At 37.7% G+C, this 20,403-nt stretch overlaps 2 protein-coding genes and 1 pseudogene across 2 annotated transcripts; 1 reads left to right on the top strand and 2 right to left on the bottom strand.

Moving 5' to 3' along the window:
- Positions 1-525: 525 nt before the first annotated feature.
- LOC120119948 lies at positions 526-1,934 on the bottom strand (annotated as a pseudogene).
- An 11,033-nt stretch (positions 1,935-12,967) lies between these two features.
- LOC120120090 (exopolygalacturonase-like) lies at positions 12,968-15,625 on the bottom strand. The gene is made up of 6 exons (XM_039139829.1): positions 15,489-15,625; positions 15,226-15,419; positions 14,300-14,445; positions 13,912-14,217; positions 13,309-13,824; positions 12,968-13,228 (listed from the first exon to the last, which is right to left on the bottom strand). Exons 1-6 carry the CDS (start codon positions 15,623-15,625, stop codon positions 12,968-12,970), a joined length of 1,560 nt encoding a protein of 519 aa, XP_038995760.1.
- A 900-nt stretch (positions 15,626-16,525) lies between these two features.
- LOC120119847 (WRKY transcription factor 1-like) lies at positions 16,526-19,197 on the top strand. The gene is given in 8 exon segments (XM_039139647.1): positions 16,526-16,725; positions 17,336-17,366; positions 17,369-17,467; positions 17,470-17,823; positions 17,909-18,077; positions 18,152-18,310; positions 18,549-18,989; positions 18,991-19,197. Coding segments are annotated over 8 exon segments (1,293 nt in total). The 5' UTR covers positions 16,526-16,722; the 3' UTR covers positions 19,028-19,197.
- The last annotated feature ends 1,206 nt before the right edge of the window (positions 19,198-20,403 follow it).

Here is a 20,403-nt window from a genome sequence, read left to right as displayed (position 1 = left end):
GTCAGGTGGGTCTAGCTAGGTATGTCGCTAGTGGGTAGTGGGTGTGGGGATGAATTTGAAAATGTACCCGCGTGGGCGGGTGTGGATTTGAAAATTTGTACCCACCATGGATGGTGGGCGGGTGGTGGATTGAAAAATATTAGGTGGGTATGGGGATGGGGATTGAGTATCCGCACCCGACCCGCCCGTTTGCCATCCCTAGTGAGGATGTGTTTCCATTGCATTGGGTACCATTGACGTATGTAGATGGACAAAAATAATGTTGGAAGATGGACAAAACCCTGTGCGCTGCACATGCATATCTTTTATATATATATAAAAAAAAGTAGTTCATTTTAATTTATATCTTTTCTCAGCATTTGATAATACTTTTAATTATTTGGACCCATGGTGGTTGAGCTCCTTTTAAAGTTTGCCTTGACAAAACTCGTTTGGTTCAAGTCAATTGTAAAAGGAACGCAGGCATAAGTTGAACACCAAGATTTCCCAAATCTTGATTCTGTATAATAAACAAATCCAAACAAATTACAATGAGATGTGCTGAGGTAAGAAACAAACATTATCATCAAGGAAATCGGGTGTTAATCCAACTGAAACTTGCCGCATGGACAATTGTTTGAAACCAATGTGGGATCCCCTGGAACACAAGATCTGTAAATTTGCCTTTCTTTGGATCATAAGAAACCAGAACCCTGTTCTTATACTCCAACAGGATTTCACCATTTCCCGAAACCGAAAGAACTCGAACCACTTTACCACTCGAATTCTTCTTCCAGATCTTCAATGGCCTATTATCTCGCTCCAAATTTTGTTTCAGACATTTCGGCATATAAGCTCCAACGCTAAATTCTTTACTCCAAGACTCCTTCACGTTATAATCCTTCATTACCCATATCTCCAGTTTCCCATAATTCCCATAAACAGACGCTGCAAGACGGCCTCTTAAAACAGACACATGGCCACCACGATCAGGTTTCTGGACCTCCTTGAATTCTTCGGTCCCTATGTCGAACGACATAATGCGCCGAGCTGGGTGATATCTCCATGGCCTACTCACCCAATGAAGCCTTCCGCTAACCAAAGCCTCCGACGATCGCCTTACGAGCTGGTAAGGTATTTTCCCTAGACTCCTCCAGGCAGAGGATCCCAGAGTGAAAACCTGAACGTCCGAATGGGGATACACGACACGCCGGCTACTACTACTACTTGTGTTCCTATAATAAACTATCTTAACTACCTTGTATTCCTTGGTTTTCGGATGGAATCCGAATCCGAACACTACTTCCTGATCCGGATACTGTCGAGATTTCGGCAGCTCGATGAAATCCACGGTGAAAGGGTTGTAAACATAAAGAGAATCGTTGTATAAAGAATCAGACAAGCATAATCAACCATTACATGATCCAACTACATCAAATTCAGGCATGGATTTCTGGAAAGGCACATATAATCTTTTTACCTTGTCTTTCTCTTGGTTGTTCCGCGATAAATCAACAAAATACAGGTGGTTCTTTATGGGAAAATCGCAGTGAAGTATGAGGCATGTATTTGCTGTGTGGGTTCTGCACATATCTGCAGCAAAAACAGGATCCTGAGCTAAAGCACGCCACCCTTTGCATACGAACTTGAATTGCACCAGAGATGTGATCGGCAGCCTCGATAGTATGTCGACGATTATTTCACCAGGAAGGGTCTCCATCCCAGATTTCGTCTGCCGATGATCATCTTCGAGTTCGAGTGTAAGCTTGGTTTTTCGTCTTTTGGCGAGCCTCCCATCGTCTAAATCCATGGCTAACAAGAGATTTAAAGCACACATGGATTACAAATGGTGGGGTTTTAAGAGAGATGGTCGAAAAGGAAGGTGGAAGATAAACATGGTAGACTTTTATAAGATGGTATGAATATTATTATAGAAAAGGAGAGACGGAAACCACAAGGAAATGAATCATATGGAAACTATCATTTCCTTGCCTTGTACAATGGTTTGATTTTTTTTCTTCTTTTCCCTTTGATTATGGGACAAAGGTATATGGAAATTGATGGACATAAGAATTTTGACCGTCCGATTAAACATATAGATTGATGAAATGTGAATGTAGACCAAAGCAAATGTTATGAATCAATTCCATGGCTATGCCAATGATGGACTTATTGATAGTGACTTTGCAACATTCAGTCTTCAATATCCACAGCAAATTATTTTGAGTATAAAACAAATTTATATGTATTATCTTACATTCTTCTTCAAAGGACACGCGGCCATAACGGGTTTACTTTGATTAGCTATTGATTTAGTATAATTATATTTGAATACCAAATTCTTTTTTAAATTAAAAAATAATTGCGCAATAAAATAAAAAAATTAATTGAAAATAAGTATTTAAATTAAACATTTTATTTATTTAAGGTGTTTATTTTTATAATAGATGTCGAGGTTTAATGTTTCTTTAGTTACCATTTAAGGTATTTAAAGTTTCATTATGCCATTATAAGGTTATACCGTCAACAATAATTAAAAAAAAGTGTTAATCAAACATGAATCAAGTGATCTTGGTGATAAAAAGATTGTTGTTTTTCCTTAAGATCTCGAGTTCGAGTACAAAAAATGTTAGGAGTGTGAATATTAAATGTCAAATGGTTGAGAGTTATTTTTAAACATATATTAACTTTTGACCAATAATTAATAATAAAATCGTTAACCAATGATGGTTTAATACATGGCATTAATTTTTAAAAAAAATCACTGTATCACTATAAAAAAATTAATTTTTCAAATTTTCAACTCTCAAAATCTCAAAACCCCTAAATCTCCCTGAAGAATAGTGTTCATACCATAAGTGCGTAGTCGAATGTTCCGATGACTTAGTATCGATTCAAGTGACAGTGTAGTCTCACCAATGACAATAAACATATGATGATTAAATTAAAAAATATAATTTTATACAATATCGTACGATTTCATACATGCCACGATAAAATAGACAATTGACTAATGAAAGTTAACAACAAAAGGAATAATCGACGGTGATTGATTTGATGGTAATATATGAGATTTAAGTATATAAGATTTTAGATAATTTAAGAATTTTAAGAAGTCTTTATAAAATAAATAATTTTAATTTTTTAAAAGTAAAGTTAAAAGAAATTATAATAATATATTATGTGTCATGCACTGATTGAATATACATATTTGTTTAACTATAGTTAATGATAAAACATTTTAGACGATAACTTTGAAAGTTTTAATCATTTTTTTGATAAAACAAAATATACACATAAAATAAATAAAATATCTAATTTAAAAATAAAACAATGATACGAAAACAAACAAAAATAAGCACAGAAACTGCTTCATCTTCCAAGGACATGTCTGGTACACGCAGGAGATCATCCGGGTAACACTATCGTAGGCAAGGCTCATTCGCCATAACCCGCCCGCTCTTCACAACAGGCCTACGATCCGACGAACCAAGCTCCATTTCATGGGGTGTTGAAAATTAATACGGATGGTGCGGTCATGCCAGTGTCCAGCTCTTGTGACACTTTAATTTTGGGGTTAAATTTTTTTAAATTTATTTTGAGGACTAAATTGAAAATTAAATCCAAATTCAAAAAAGTAATCAAAACTTAAAGACCCATTACATAATTTTGCCATCTCCATTCGTGGATGGGTTTAAAAACCCAAAAATCAGATTTTTCATTTCTCGAAAACCCTAAAAAGCTCTCTCTATTCCATTTTCTATTTTTAGAAAGTTTAAGCCAAGAATCTTCAATCGACGTTTCGTCAGCGATCAAATTTATGTTCTCGACACCGTCTATATCATTGTGTTTTTTGTGTCATCCCGAGTCCAACGGTAGTCATCTTGCTGTCTTTGTTGTCTTGTGTAAAGGGTTGAGCGATAAGAAGTTTTTGACGTAACGTAATTGGGCTCTTCGTCGTTCACCGTGGTGAATCGAGTATGGTAAGTGCCTTATAATGTTTCAAAAATAATTTTAGAAATTTTTTTGTAGCACACGCCACCACACGTGCCCCACGCGTCGCCCCTTTGCGTAGGGCTTGTCCACTGCCCTGGTGGGCTTCTAGAAGACGGTCAACCCAACCTGTTGACTCGTACCCGATATGTACCCGTATCTGACTTGTTCACCCAGTTTTGACCCGGTCCAACCTAAACCCAACTAGCACAACCGAATCAACCCAGTTAGACCGGCCCAACCGAATCAAACTGAATTAAGTCGAGCTGAGTCTCACTGAGCCGAGCAGAGCCATTAACCGTTGACCGCTGACAGCCACCGTTAACCGATGTTGACTTTGATCGTTGATATATGTTGACTTTTTCCAAAAACCTACATCTTGATGTTTTCGACTTCTTGAGTGTGATTTTGTAGTATGTTTCGTCAAATTCTGACCCGAAAGTCCGGAATCAAGCGTGTTAAACCGGAAATGCTTAATATTTTTAGCATTTTTGTATATTTATCTGGGATTTGATTATGAAAATGATATATGACTATATTTTTATGAAGGTACTCATGATTCTCTTGATCGAGGGTCGACTAGATCCGACGATTCTCGTATAGTAGATCAGTACGGTCCACATTCTTTGAGAGTTATTCTTAGGTTTTCATAAATTGTTTAATTAAAGTTTATTATTTATTCTACTAGGATTTTGATATAGTTATTCTGATTCGTAGGATATAACACTATATCTAATTGTGATAGGAAAACCTGACAGTAGGCTGCTTGATCTGACTACTCAGACCGATATATGTGTGTTCATATTGGTGTTACAATATTATTTTTGGACTTTCTATATGAACTATTCAAAATTCTTATTTTATTAAATATTTTAACCACATGATATCTGATTTTTGTTTAATAGCTTAGACACCGAAAATAATTTCTTAGTGACAAGAGGAACATGTAACAGATTATTTAGTCTTAAAGAGCGAGATGGAGTGAGTAAAGAAGATTGCCCGATCTTAGAAATATGTAAACGATTATCATTGTCCATACCTAGCTTACCAGGTCCAGAATACTCAGCCTCATCCACTACTTCAGTCGCATCCGGTGTGACATGGTGTGTGGCGCCAAAATCTGCAAACCAAGCTCCAGTATTTCCTTTAGCCACATGAGCGTGAGGGTTACTACGATCTTTTTCATTTGATGAAAACAAACGAGAGGCATACTGTCCACCATGAACGCAACCACAATCCGAGCTACCAGCATTGCAATGACACAAATTTGCCATCGGTTGCCTATCGCTAGAAGATCCTCGAGAGCCAGAGGATGTTACTCCAGGGAACGTTTGATCAAATCGTTACCAACACCGATCAACAAGGTGCGCATTCATGTCACACAGTTGACATTGAAGCTTGACTCGGCCATGCCCACGGCCACCAGAGTAAGAACGAGAGGCGGATTCAGGATGAGAAATAGAACGATCGCTGGACTTAAGTGGTTGAACTTGCGCAACATTGGCGCTCATGAGCAGATTATGAACTCGCTCAAAATTCTTCTGCTGAGTTTCAGCATTGAGAAGGATAAACACAACCACATATCGATACTCAGCGGGCAACCCATTCAAGACAGTAACCACTAGCTCGAAATCAGAAACCGACCGACCACAAGCGGAGAGTGAGTCGCAGATCTCCTTCACATGGGATATGTATGCACACATACCAAGGTCTCCCTTCTGGGCAAATTTAAGTTGGAAGTGGAGATTCATGGCGGCAGTTGTGGATCGATTGGCAAAGAAGGTACTCATCGTCGATCAGACTTGTGCCGTGGTGTCAGCACCCACCAGCTGCTGTAGTAACGAGGGGCTGATAGTGGACAATAACCACGACGCCACAACACTGTCCTGGGCAACGAAAAGCTCAAACGCTTCATTATCGATGACAGACCCATCACCGAGAGTAACTGTCTTGGGCGGAGGAGAGACGAATCCAGTGAGAAGCTTCTCTAGGAGAAGACTCCGAACGGCTACAAAGACCTGCTGCTTCCACAAAAGGTAATTTGATTCATCGAAAACAACGCTAAGACGTTTGTTCGTGAAAACCTTTTGAGAGGCAGCAGAAACATTCTCCAAATCAGTCATCGGACTGTTGGATCATAAACTTGATCCATTATGGGAGCCTAAACCCAAACCCAAACTAAATTAATGTCATTACTTACATCATTTAATTAAAGATGTCATTGCTTACATCATTTAATTAATGATGTCATTGCTTACATCAATTTAGTTAGGTGAGAGTTAGATATTTGTTGAATTTGTAATGGTTTAAATTAGTTTATTTGTGTGGTGTAGGATTGTTCTTGAGTAGTATAAATACCCCTTCCCATTTTAGTTTTAAGCATCAAGAAAAATTAAGAGCTTCTAAGTGAGTGAAGAAGCAAAGTCTTATAAGAGTGAGTTGTAGTTCTTGTTTTTGAGTGAGAGTACTCTTGTAATATTTGTTTGAGTTTCAATAAAAGTTGTTTGTGTGAGCGTTTTATTTCCAACAAAGTGGCATCAGAGAGAGTTGGAAAGATCGAAGGTCTCGACGAGAGGAATACGCCGCCGCCAGAATTTTCTCAATCTGAGTTCTGACGCACCGCCACGCACCGCCGGAAGACTGCTGCCAGAAAATCGAGTTGACTCACCGAGTTGAGCCGATTCAGCCGAGTTGGAGCCCTTGACCGAGGTGTCCAAGTCCCTCCAAAGTTTTTTTTTCATCGTTCCGGATTCATCCGTGCAATCGGATTTTACAAAATCTCATTATATTGAGAGATATGGCAAATGGTATGGCACCATTCCAAGTTCCGACACTCAACAACAACAACTACGACAATTGGAGTATCAAAATGAAGGCACTTCTTGGATCACAAGATGTGTGGGATATCATAGAGAAAGGCTATAATGAGCCTGCGGATGATGATGTTTTTGCTACTCTTACACCAGATCAAAAGACAACTTTGAAGGATTCAAGAAAGAGAGACAAGAAGGCTCTCTGCCTCATCTATCAAGCATTAGATGATGATGGTTTTGAAAAGATTTCAAGTGCAAGCTCTAGCAAGGAAGCGTGGGAGAAGCTGCAAACCTCTTACAAAGGATCCGAGCAAGTGAAGAAGGTTCGTCTCCAAACATTAAGAGGTGAATTCGAATCCTTAAACATGAAAGCATCTGAGTCTATTTCAGATTATTTCTCAAGAGTAGTAGCTGTTTCTAATCAATTAAAAAGAAATGGTGAAAAGTTAGACGATGTGAGGATAATAGAGAAGATACTCCGTTCGTTGGATCCCAAATTTGAGCACATCGTCGTGACGATTGAAGAAACTAAAGACTTGGAAGAAATGAAGATCGAACAGCTCCAAGGATCATTGCAAGCATACGAAGAGAAGCATAAAAAGAAGCATGAGTTTACTGAGCAACTCCTCAAGCTGCAACTCAAGGATATGCATGAGAGCCAACGCAATGATAGAAACCAACGTGGCCAAGGCAGAGGTAGAGGCCATGGACGAGGTGGAAGTCGAGGTCGTGGACGAGGCTGGAATTACAACAATAACAATTCCAACAACAACTATGAGAAAGGAGAAAGCTCAACACGAGGCCGTGGAAGAATTAATCCAAACTCAAAGTATGACAAATCTCAAATTCGATGTTATAATTGTCAAAAATTTGGGCATTATGCTTCAGAATGTAGAGCTCCCAACAACAAAATTGAGGAGAAGGCCAATTACGTGGAGGAAAAGACAGATGGCAAAGAAACTCTTCTTCTAGCACGAAAGGAAACTGATGGTGGCCAAGCAAATTCCTGGTATCTTGACAGTGGTGCAAGCAATCACATGTGTGGAAGGAAAGACATGTTTGTGGAGCTAGACGAGTCAGTAAGTGGAAATGTTTCGTTTGGAGATGATTCCACAATAGCAGTGAAAGGGAGAGGTAACATTCTTATCCGTTTGAAAGATGGGAGACATCAATTTATTTCAAATGTCTACTATGTGCCCAATATGAAAAGTAACATTTTAAGTTTAGGGCAACTGGTAGAGAAAGGTTATGATATTCATATGAATAATTATAACCTTTCTATAAAAGATGATAAGAATAACTTCATTGCTAAAGTGCCGATGTCAAAGAATAGAATGTTCTTGATCAACATACAAAATGATGTTGCAAAGTGCCTGAAAGCTTGCTACAAAGATGCATCATGGCTTTGGCATCTTCGATTTGGGCATCTCAATTTTGGAGGTCTAGAGCTATTATCTAAGAAGGAGATGGTGAAAGGACTACCTCACATCAACCATCCTGACCAACTCTGTGAAGGGTGTCTAGTCGGGAAACAATTCAGGAAAAGCTTTCCAAAGGAGTCAGAGACAAGAGCTAAGAAGCCACTTGAGCTCATCCATACCGATGTGTGTGGACCGATCAAGCCAAGTTCTCTCGGTAACAATAACTATTTTCTTCTCTTCATTGATGATTTTTCAAGAAAAACCTGGGTATATTTCTTGAAACAGAAGTCAGAAGTTTTTGAAGTATTCAAGAAGTTCAAAGCAGCAGTGGAGAGAGAAAGCGGTAGAAAGATCAAAGCCATGAGATCCGATCGAGGTGGAGAATTTACTTCCAGGGAGTTTCAAGAGTTCTGTGAAGCAAATGGAATTCGTCGACCAATGACAGTTCCTAGATCCCCCCAGCAAAATGGTGTGGCAGAAAGAAAGAATAGAACAATCCTCGACATGGCACGAAGCATGCTCAAAAGCAAGAAACTGCCCAAAGAATTTTGGGCGGAAGCAGTATCGTGTGCAGTCTACTTGTCAAATCGATCTCCAACAAGAAGTGTATGGGGAAAGACACCGCAAGAGGCATGGAGTGGAAGAAAGCCTGGCATTTCCCACTTGAGAACCTTTGGAAGTATAGCCCATGTTCACGTACCAGACGAGAGAAGAACGAAGCTTGATGATAAAAGCGAGAGTTTTATCTTCATCGGCTATGATGCTAATTCGAAGGGCTACAAGTTGTACAATCCAGACAATAAGAAGTTTGTGATTAGTCGAGATGTGGTCTTCAACGAAGAAGGAGAATGGGATTTTAACTCCCATACAGATGACTTCAATTTCTTTCCTCAGTTTGAAGAAGATGAGCAGACAATGAGGGAGCAACTAGATGAATCTCAACAAGAGCTTGCAACTCCACCCACTTCACCAACATCAACCACTCAAGGAGACTCATCACCTTTATCATCGTCAAGTGGGAGTCAAAGTGAAAGAGTTGTGCAACGCACAAGAAGCCTTAGAGATCTCTATGAGGTAACTGAACGACAAGATAATCTTACATTATTTTGTCTGTTTGCCGATTGTGAACCAGTGAGCTTTCAAGAAGCGGTACAAGAAAAGAAATGGAGAGATGCGATGGACGAAGAAATCAAGGCCATCGAGAAGAATGACACATGGGAACTTACCTCACTTCCCAAGGGACATAAGGCGATAGGTGTCAAATGGGTGTACAAAACAAAGCAAAACGCCAAAGGAGAGATTGAAAGGCACAAGGCGAGGCTAGTTGCTAAAGGCTATAGTCAAAAGGCTGGAATTGACTATGATGAGGTATTTGCTCCTGTTGCTCGATTGGAGACTATCAGACTAATCATTTCTTTGGCAGCTCAAAACAAGTGGAAGATACAACAGATGGATGTAAAGTCCGCCTTCCTAAATGGAGTTCTTGAAGAGGAACTTTACATTCAGCAACCATCAGGCTATGAAGTCAAAGGGCATGAAGACAAGGTGTTGAAGTTGAAGAAGGCTCTTTACGGGCTAAAACAAGCACCAAGGGCATGGAATAGCCGAATCGACAAGTACTTCCAAGAGAATGGCTTCAACAAATGTCCCTACGAGCATGCTCTATATATCAAGATCAAAGATGAAGATATTTTGATCGTGTGCCTCTACGTGGATGATTTGATCTTCACTGGAAGCAACCCAAGCATGTTTAATGAATTCAAGGATGTGATGATGAAAGAATTCGAGATGACAGACATGGGGCTCATGGCGTACTACCTTGGCATTGAAGTTAAGCAACAAAATGATGGAATTTTCATTTCACAGGAAAGCTATGCAAAGGAGATACTGAAGAAGTTCAAGATGGAGAACTGTAAGCCAATAAGCACACCGGCAGAATACGGGATCAAGATGACCAAACATGAAGAAGGCGAAAGTGTAGATCCAACATTCTTTAAAAGTTTGGTAGGAAGTCTACGCTATCTAACTTGCACGAGACCCGATATTCTTCACGCAGTTGGATTGGTTAGTCGCTACATGGAATCCCCAACAACCACCCATTTTAAAGCCGCAAAGAGAATTCTTCGCTATCTGAAAGGTACAATTGACTTTGGCTTGTTCTATTCAGTTTCTAATGATTACAAGCTTGTTGGATATAGCGACAGTGATTGGGGTGGAGACATAGATAATCGAAGGAGCACTACTGGATTCGTATTTTTCATGGATCAAGTTTATGATCCAACACCCTCCCTTAAATTGATGTAAGCAATGACATCATTAATTAAATGATGTAAGCAATGACATCTTTAATTAAATGATGTAAGTAATGACATCAATTTAGTTTGGGTTTGGGTTTAGGCTCCCATAATGGATCAAGTTTATGATCCAACACCCTCCCTTAAACTTGATCTCGTGACCCCTAGTAGGTTCCTTAATCTTAAGAAGTCTTCGCTGGTCAGTGGCTTGGTAAAAATATCAGCAACTTGATCTTGTGACTTCACATATTCAACTTCCACATCTTTTCTTGCAACACACTCCCTTATATAGTGGTAGCGAATATCAATGTGCTTGCTTCGATCATGGAATACTGGATTCTTCGCTAAGGCAATGGCTGACTTGTTGTCGACACAAACCTTGGTAGGCTCTTCTTGTATCAAACCAATCTCCTTCAATAGATTTCTAAGCCAATCACTGTCGCTATATCCCTTCAATTTAGTTAGGTGAGAGTTAGATATTTGTTGAATTTGTAATGGTTTAAATTAGTTTATTTGTGTGGTGTAGGATTGTTCTTGAGTAGTATAAATACCCCTTCCCATTTTAGTTTTAAGCATCAAGAAAAATTAAGAGCTTCTAAGTGAGTGAAGAAGCAAAGTCTTATAAGAGTGAGTTGTAGTTCTTGTTTTTGAGTGAGAGTACTCTTGTAATATTTGTTTGAGTTTCAATAAAAGTTGTTTGTGTGAGCGTTTTATTTCCAACACGGACTGCCACCATCAAAACGCATCGGAGGAGCCATCTACAACGGAAGCAAGAGACTCAATCACCAAGAACAACTGATACCATATTGAAAAATAAGAAATTGTTTATTGCTGAAACCATATCTTTCTCAAGGCTACAGTACTCAATATACAGTAGAGATATAACAAGCATGACGTCAGCTAGTTATAACAAACCTAACAAATCCTAGGCCACCTCATGCAAGCCATGCATCCATACGCCAACAACTATCCATGCATCCCATATTAAAACCATGAGGGTGTGTTTGATTGGGGAAATGTGAGATTCCCATGGAAATGGAATCCACATTCCCTGTTTGGTTGGTCGGGAATGTCATTCCTGGTAATCTTACATTACCAATAGTGAATTTTTTGGGGTATATTACCGGGAATGTCATTACCTCCCTTTCCTTAGGTATTGTTGGATTACCAGCGTTTTGGACTAAAATGCCCTTAAAATTTTTTTCTTTAAAAAATATTCTTATTCTGTCATTGAATAATAAAAATTCTACGAAGGTTCAATTACAAATTTATCCTTAAACTATTTTAGATTTACAAAAAGAAGTCTATAATTAAAATTTTATATAAAGTTCAGGGGTTAAAATAAAATTTTACCATTTTATTAAACCTTTTTATATTTTCAATTTTGTAAAAAAATTATATAAATTTTATGAATTTACATTTTTTAAAGAAAATATATAAATATTTTTCAACTTGTTAAAAAACAAATATATAATAAGGACAATTTGGTAAAATATACATTCCAATAATCTTTTATTCCTTTAACCAAACACGATAATCTTACATTCCTACTAAACCAACCAAACACAAAACACAACATTCCCAGTAATCTTATTTCCTGGTAATCTTTTATTCCCACTGATAATCTTACATTCCATGAACCAAACGCACCCTGAATGCTGCTAATTTGCTCCATCTCAACTTTGCAACTCCTTGTAGTTTCTAGACTATTTTGGGTTTATAAAGAGGCTCATATAAGTATTTTATCACAAGTTCAAGGATTAAAATGATAATTAAATTCTTTTACTAACGTATCACGTCATCAAACTAATAAAATTTAATATAAAACTTAATAAAATTATAACGTAACTAACTAAAACTTAATTTTTCTAATCTAGTAAGTACAAATGTACAAAATATAAAAGTTAAAGGATTATTATGATAGTTTAGCCTTTTCAATTTTTAGAAAATTGAATACTTTTTTAAAATAAAATAAAAAACTTAAAACGTTTTAAAAAGTAAGTGAAAAAAGAACGTTTCTGAATAGAGTGCATTTTAACTAAAATTAAAATTTTGAAAGTAATTGTTTTTTAGTTTTCTGTAAATAAGGTTGGCTAAAATCAGTATATTTTTTTACTTAATCCAGTGAATTCAAAAAAAAAAACTTATATTGTAATCACCCTGATTAGACTAATAAAAAAAACTTACCAAACATACTCAATTAATCCAAATTTGAATCAAATTTATTGAAATGCTACTGAAAATACAACTGTTTTGCCTATGGCATGTATTCCACGGACACGGTGGTTATTTACCGGCATAGTACTAAAATACGAGCGTAACATAATATAACGACCGTATCGTAATGTTTTTAAATACATTGTAACGCTGCAAACCGCATCCGTAACATAAAAAACAGAGTTATTTTTAGGAAGTAAATCCCGTCCTAACATCCGCATCACCTGCAATCGCGACAGCGCAACAACGATCATGACAGCAGCTGCGGCCGCATTGTAGTACTTTGTTTACAAGCAGGCGGATTCTGTATACCGGAAAGTCTTGGATGCACATTGGAACATCTCGATGTGGAGGGTCCTCCTGGTCCTTTGTACGTGAGGTCGATGTCGATGAGCCTCACGTCTTCGCACGGCACACCGCTGCTGCAAATAATCTTGACTGCTTCTTGAGTTTTAGAAGTGCCTCTAATGTTCTTAAAGCTAATTTTGCTAAGTTTAACACGTGATGGAACCTGGATAAAAAACATACATTACAATCACCTGGTGCTGGAATTTAGAGCTTAAATAATGATTTTCATTTGATCAAACATACCTTTAAATTGCACGACTTCGATGGACAATATTCTTGATCCACTATTATGGGATTTCCGACATCTTCCATTTTAATATCCTCGAAGTGGATCTCCGTCGCGGTGCCAGGATACGAGGCAGGCCAAGTTTTGATCCGAACACCATTCTCAGCATTAGAGATGGTGCATTTCTTTACGTAAACTCCGTGTACCGGTTGTTCATTATGATATTTTCCTAGGCTTCCGACGCTGATGCCGTGACCTGGTCCGCAATTCAATTCCTTGATGTACACGTTTTTGCTGCCATCACCTAATGAGACGCAGTCGTTGCCGGTTTGAATAATGGAGTTAAAGACGTTGACCAGATTCGATCGTCCAATGTGAATTCCATTGGTGTTTATGCTAGTTTCGGGAGCAGAGACGGTGAAACGTTCGAAGGTAATGTTTTGGCCATGTAGAACATTAACGTGGAACTGTTTGCTGTCTTTAGATGTTACATCTTGTATCATTGTGTTTTTAAGAGCATGTAATTTCAAATTCTGTTCATTATGGGGGGGCAAGATTAATTAGCACCGTATCAAGAGATTAAAACTTAATAAATAAATGTACCATGAAATCTGGCTTACAAAGGGAAGTGTGTCGCAATAGTTCATGCCGCAACTGCTTTTCCCCCAAACACCGGATCCTTGTCCGTCGAAAACTCCACCACCGGTTATCGTTAGGCCATCGACAAAGGAGATGGCAACCCAATTTGAATCCTTGAATGCTTTAGGATCAGCTGGAGCCATTATGATGCCATGAACTTTAAGCGTGATATGAGACTTGCAAGGACCATTCAACAATGCTTGGCTTAACATGTACGTCCCTTTCGGAATCACGACGGTGGCCGGTGTGGCCGACGCGCACGCTTGTTTCCAAGCATTCAGCAAAGCCTGTATTGTAAAAGGGCAAAAGAAATTAACCTGCAGTTCAACAGAAAAGCTTTTTCGTACTCGATACATATATTTTGCCTACCACTTTCATGTCGGTTCTTCCGTCCGCCTTTGCGCCGAAGTTGGCAACGACATCAAAAGCAGTAGATTCGAGTACAAGGATTGAAGTAAAGAAGAACAAGAATGGTAGGACTGCAATATTCATTTGTATAGGGTTTTTTTTTTTTGCTGCGTTTTGAATTCTTTTGGGTTGAAACCATTTATATACAGTTCAGTGGAAGCCAATTATTTCTAATTTTGGATCTTCAATGGCAGTTGAGCTCAGCTTCCCCTTCTATTATTAGTTATCTTGTGTACTTTAGTATAGGGTCAAGTAATACATACTAGCGGATCACCACACATTTTAGTCCATTTTACTTCTTTTAAGTGGAAATTGCCCAACATAAAGGGAAATGTTCTGAATTTATTATACTTGTTTGAGGGAAAATGTCGATTTTAAAGCAGTGGAATTGAAAATTTGATGGTAAATTAATATTTTTAGATGAGAAAATGTCCCAAAATTTATTATTTTTAATGTTGATATCGAGATTTGAAATTTGCTAAAGCACGTGATACAATTCTATATGCTAGTTTTGCTATAAAAAAGAAAAAAGAAAAAAGCGGTGTAAGAGATTTGCATTATATGATTCATGTTGAGAATTGATGATGTGTGATCCGTTGATCATTTGTTTTCATATACATTAAAATATATGACAGGCCATGAGAACATGGGCGAAATAATGATTTGAACAAAAAATGAAGTAGCTAAACATGAATATGTTGTTATGGACGAGGTTCAAGGAGAAGAATAGAGATGAGAGGAAACAGAAGAAGAGAGGATTAGGAAAAGGGAAACTTCATTCAATTCATACTTGAAAATTAGCTCATCCCAATTACACGTTTATTTGTTTACATTGTACGGGAGAATCTAATAATATGCCACCTGTAATTCCTACTAACAAACTTTACCGTTCTTGGCAGCTGTTTGGGCTTCTTCATACTGGGTTGGTGCTTCAGCGGCTGAGCTTGAATCATTAATTGGCTCGTACATCTCATGTGTCCCCAATTCTAGTTTCCCCCTTTCCATGCTTTCAATTCCCAATTTCCTGATCTCAACCCCCAACCCTTGTTCATCTTTCTTCAATGTCTCTCTTTTATACGCCCTTCTTGGTCACAAGAGAGAGAGAGAACAACTGAGAGGGTCTTGGTTACAAGAGAGATGCATATCTTACTCTTGCTGGAGTGAGAGGGGCTCTGATCCGGTGGCTCGAAGGAGAGCAGGGTCCTGCATCCACAGGTGATACTTTGGGACATGTGCTTCCATGTATGGTACCATTATCACCTTCTGTCCTTCCATGCTCACACCCATGCCTGCTGCCTTCTCACTTCTGAGTTGCCTCGCCAACGATCTCACTCCCAAACCTCAAGTGTGGGTTAGGTTTGGCTTCTCACTTTCTGGGGTTCGCTGTGGGATTTTGGCAGAAAGGTTCAAGGAACAACTTTCGATAGTAATCCGTATCCATCAGATTAACCTTATTTGAAATTTATTAAATTTAAGAACTCAATTAATATTTTATTTGAAATTTATTAAATATTTAATGTAAATTTTAGAGATTATTTTAAAAATTAATCATTTATAAAATTTAGAGATTAGATTTAAAATTAAATTGTTTTTAGAGTAAAGTACATAAATGGTCCCTCAACTGTAAGGCATTGCTTTGTTGAATCTCCAAATATTAAAAGTTACAAAATGATCCTTTAATTATAGGTCGTTATTTTGTTGAGTCTCTAACTATTAAAAATTTGGCCACTCGAATCATATGTTTTAAAATCATCTTTTTTTAAATAAAATTGACAGTAATCTAGGTTGGACGTTAACTTACTAACTAAGATATGATAAAATATGATCTCAAAATCTCAAATGAATATCTTATCTTAGTCAGCATGACAACATGTTAATATTTAACTTAGACTATCATCAATTTTTTAATATAAAATGATGAATTCGAAATATATGAATAGTCGAGAGACTATTTTGTAATTTTTAATAATAAATAAACTCAACAATACAACATCTTATAATTAAAGAACTTAACAAAATGACATCTTATAATCAAGAGATCATTTGTGTATTTTATTCTATTTTTATTAACATGTCATAGTAACAAATTAAAACGAAATAATCATAATAAAACAAACCGAAAATAAGAAAAAGCATAAATATAATTTACAGGGGAAAACAACCAATAAAAGTGTCTCAAGACAAAAAGAAACCAGAGACTCGAGTGTTATTGCTTCTACCGTATATTTCCCCAACTATTTTTATATTTTTGTTGGGATTAGACTTCAACAATCTGAATCGCTGCTACTTCCCCGACTCCAATTCCGATCGCCGGCGTCATCAACGGCTCTGATCGCCTCTTATAACCGTGCTCTTTCCACGTGATCTTCAGCTAGGGTTTCTTCATGGTCTCTTCCACTGTTGCATAGGTGACTTTTCCCTTCTTTTATCGTCTTCACCTATTGTATTTGTTCTTCACTGAATTGAATTTATCGTTAGCTGGCTCTTACTTTGTTCCTACTCTTCCAGAAACAACGTATAAAACGAGCTACAGAATTTTCAGAAGTATAGTCATTGAATTAACTGATCGATGTTTTTAAAAAAAAAATGGTTTTCAAGTATGTTTTTTCCAGGTGAAGAAATAAATGAACTTTCGGATTATTATTGTATTAAATAAACCTCCTAAGTTCCATCCTTCTTTTTGTAGTATAATTAGGAATTGTTCGGTTGGCGTTTGGAAGCATTTCACATCATGCTCAACATAACAAAGCTTTTGAAATGCATAAGTTTTCTGCAAATGTTTTGTTCAATTGTGAAATGCATTAGCCAATCAGAAGACGATGCAATATGGTAAATGTGTAAGCAATTGAATAATAATGGCTAATACAGTGGCCGGCTGCTCTTCAGATGATTTGTTTTGTAATTATATGGCATTATTGTTTTTGTTATACAAGACCTTTTTTTAATGATAACTTGGGTTTGCTGAAATTTTAACTGATGAGAGGTTCTTTGCATCAGATGGTTTCTTCAGGGGAGTGTGGAACGGATAAGTACAGAGCCCAGATGCTGGAAGTCATCAATTGCAGCTGATCTCTGATAGTGAAATTCGGGCCTCACAATCAGCTCAAGGGAAAGGAATACCTAATGCTGGGATCCATGCTTCATTACATGTAAGGAAACATCTCTGACTCCCCCTCCTTCGCCAGGTATTGAAGGGAGCAGTCCTATTGTAAGCGAGAAAGTCTTAGAGGACGGGTATAACTGGCGTAAATACGGGCAGAAACTTGTTAAAGGAAATGAATTTGTTCAAAGTTATTACAGATGTACACATCCGAATTGCCAAGTGAAAAAGCAGCTAGAACATGCACATGATGGGAAAATGGTAGACACTGTTTATTTTGGTCAGCATGATCATCCAAAACCGCTGAACCTTCCCCATGCTGTTGGTTTTGTTGTCTCTGTTGTCGAAGAGAGGCCCGATGATGCATCTCCAACTGTTGTCAAAGGTAATAAATCATCTTAATCAGTAGTGACTGATGTAATCTGATGAAGTAAAAGTTGCTTGATTTTTAACTGATCTCATATTTGAAGACAAGTCACTGGATGCACATATCCAAACACCTCGCTCGATTGAGCCAGGAGATGGCTTGCAGCCTTTGCTTATTGCTGCTGGTGAAGATGTGAAAGGTGCATCTTCAAAATCAAATAAGTTACTAAATGTTGGCAGTAGTGATCATGGCCATAATATCTCAAAACGCAGGTACCTTAGTTTGTTTCTTGTGTCTCTGTATATATCATAGTAACCTTTTTTTAACAGTCATCAAATGCAAACAGGAAGAAAGAAAAAAGTAATGCTGATCCATCTCCAGTGCATAAGCCAACTAGTGAATCAGATATGGTTGTTAAGACTCTAAGTGAGGTTGACATCGTAAATGATGGGTACCGTTGGCGCAAATATGGGCAAAAATTAGTTAAAGGCAATCCCAATCCAAGGTATGAATCACGTTATTTTTGTTTGTGCATGATTCAAACACAAATTTGGCAAATGGAAATGATTACAATGTTATAGTGACTGGAGGTCTCCTCATCTAGAGATGCTCCTTATCTTAGCACTCAGATGCATATTACTTGTCGCATTTTGACTGTACAAAATTTTGCTTCTTGATATATATGATCAAAATGCGGCTCGGCCTTTGGAATTAAGTTGACTCTCTGCTCACTTGTGATGTAGGAGTTATTACAGATGTTCAAATCCTGGATGCCCTGTCAAGAAACATGTAGAGAGGGCATCTCATGATGCAAAATTGGTTATAACTCCTTACGAGGGACAACATGACCATGATTTACCTCCAAATAGGACTGTTACTCACAATGTAACAGGAGTAAATGTCCATCCAGCAGCCCATAATGGCAAATCAGGCACCAAGGCAGGAGAAAGTGAGAACGTTCATTCTAGTCCTGGAGCAGAGAATAAACCGAGTGAGCAATTGAATGGTGAATCATTAACAAAGTCGGAAGCAAGTGCTACTGTTAATGTTGGTATAACTGATGCATCTATATTGGGTCCTGAAGGTGGGTCAAATGAGCAACGGAGTGGGAAGTTGGATTCAAGTGAAGAGACTGAAGTCGTTGAACATACAGTTCATAGTAAATCGAGTTCTCAGAATACATCATAAGCAAATGAGTAGCGAACCTGAAACAAAGTCGTAAAATAGTGCTGATTACATCAACAAGATGGTCCAAACCACCCCATTCTGTGTGTAATTTGATGCCTAGCGCATAACCTGTCCAAAAAGAACTTGGGGTGAGAGTTTAATAATGGCCGAAAGTTGGGGGCTGCAGTTTGGTTGGGTGTATTAATATTGGCAAACCACCTTGTAATCACCATTTTTTTCGTTTTATTATTATTATAAATAAACCAAAACAAAAAAAAATTAAAATGTCCATTCAGTCCATTTTACAAAGCTCAAACATAAAATAAAGGCCCAAAAGCAGTCCACCTGTGGAGAGAAAGGGAGCTAGGTTTCGTCTTTTCACTTAGCGTCGCGCGCCCCTCACCGTCAGATTTGAGAGCGATCTGATGGACTAGATTAAAACATGCTAGGTTTTGGAGAAGGCTACCTAGCCGCTACATTACTAATCGTTGGATCTGTTTAGATCCAACGGCCCAAATATAATGATGATAGGGTTACATCACAAATGAAAACCGTCGCTCACATCATTGTCATTGGATCAGATCTGACCCTACGGCCCCCGATGCAACCTCATTGTTTCCCCATGCAAATCGATGATGTCACCCCCGTCGAATTCTTCGTCAGTCACCGCAGAGAGAAAGACGAAAAGGCCTCGAGGTAAAAGTATTTTCCCGTACTTTTGATGAAGTCACAACCGTCTGCTCAGGGCTTTATCCTCAGCGTTGTTCCCCCCTCTACCAGATCGCAAAGCCAAAAAAGGAAAAACAAACAAAAAAGATTTTTAACATGCAGTCCAAAATAATCAAAAAAGTGGGGTAAGGTTTTCGTTATAAAGAATAAGAAAATGGGAAAAAAAGAAAGGGAGGGAAAATTCTCAGAGAGGTAGATGGGAAAGTATTTTCATAGGAGGATATGTGAATTTAGTGATCTCTTCTCAAAATAGGGAGTATTTCTTATAGTTCCATACGAGTTAATTAATAAACAATAAAATAAATTGGGAGATAATTCTTGATTTGAGCATTCTTTAATTTATGTTAACACGATGATGTATAAGCGATTAGGTATTAATGTTGGACGTTGTGGGAGTGTTTATCATTTCCTATGCGTAATCGATTTCTCATTTCCTATGCGTAATCGATTTCTGCTCCCGCAAAAAATGAATTTCTAGTAACCGTAGATTAATTTACCTTAAAAATATTATTTAAAAATTAAAATATATTTTTTAATATTCGATCTAACTAATCCAAAGATTAATGATTACTTTAATTTGAAATTCAATTTTTAAAAAATAATAAATAAATTTCCATTAAATAAATAAAATCGTTTTCGTGCGTTAAAACACGCCTCGTGTAAAAAATCATTCAACGGGTCAAATAATGCTCTAGATTAAGT

The sequence above is a fragment of the Hibiscus syriacus genome, unplaced genomic scaffold (genome assembly GCF_006381635.1).
Source record: "Hibiscus syriacus cultivar Baekdansim isolate YM2019G1 unplaced genomic scaffold, ASM638163v2 tig00110332_pilon, whole genome shotgun sequence".
NCBI classification, from domain to species: Eukaryota; Viridiplantae; Streptophyta; class Magnoliopsida; order Malvales; family Malvaceae; genus Hibiscus; species Hibiscus syriacus.
This window is presented reverse-complemented; position numbering and strand designations above follow the sequence as displayed.

What these genes read in the sequence shown, in the direction of transcription:
- LOC120120090 (XM_039139829.1), bottom strand. Translation starts at nt 15,625, where the DNA reads ATGGGTGTGAGCATGGAAGGACAGAAGGTGATAATGGTACCATACATG. An exon ending in CCAAACAGCTGCCAAGAACG is followed by an intron (nt 14,446 to 15,225) that starts GTAAAGTTTGTT and finishes TTCAAAACGCAG; the next exon opens with CAAAAAAAAAAAACCCTATA. An exon ending in ATTGCGACACACTTCCCTTT is followed by an intron (nt 13,825 to 13,911) that starts GTAAGCCAGATT and finishes CATAATGAACAG; the next exon opens with AATTTGAAATTACATGCTCT.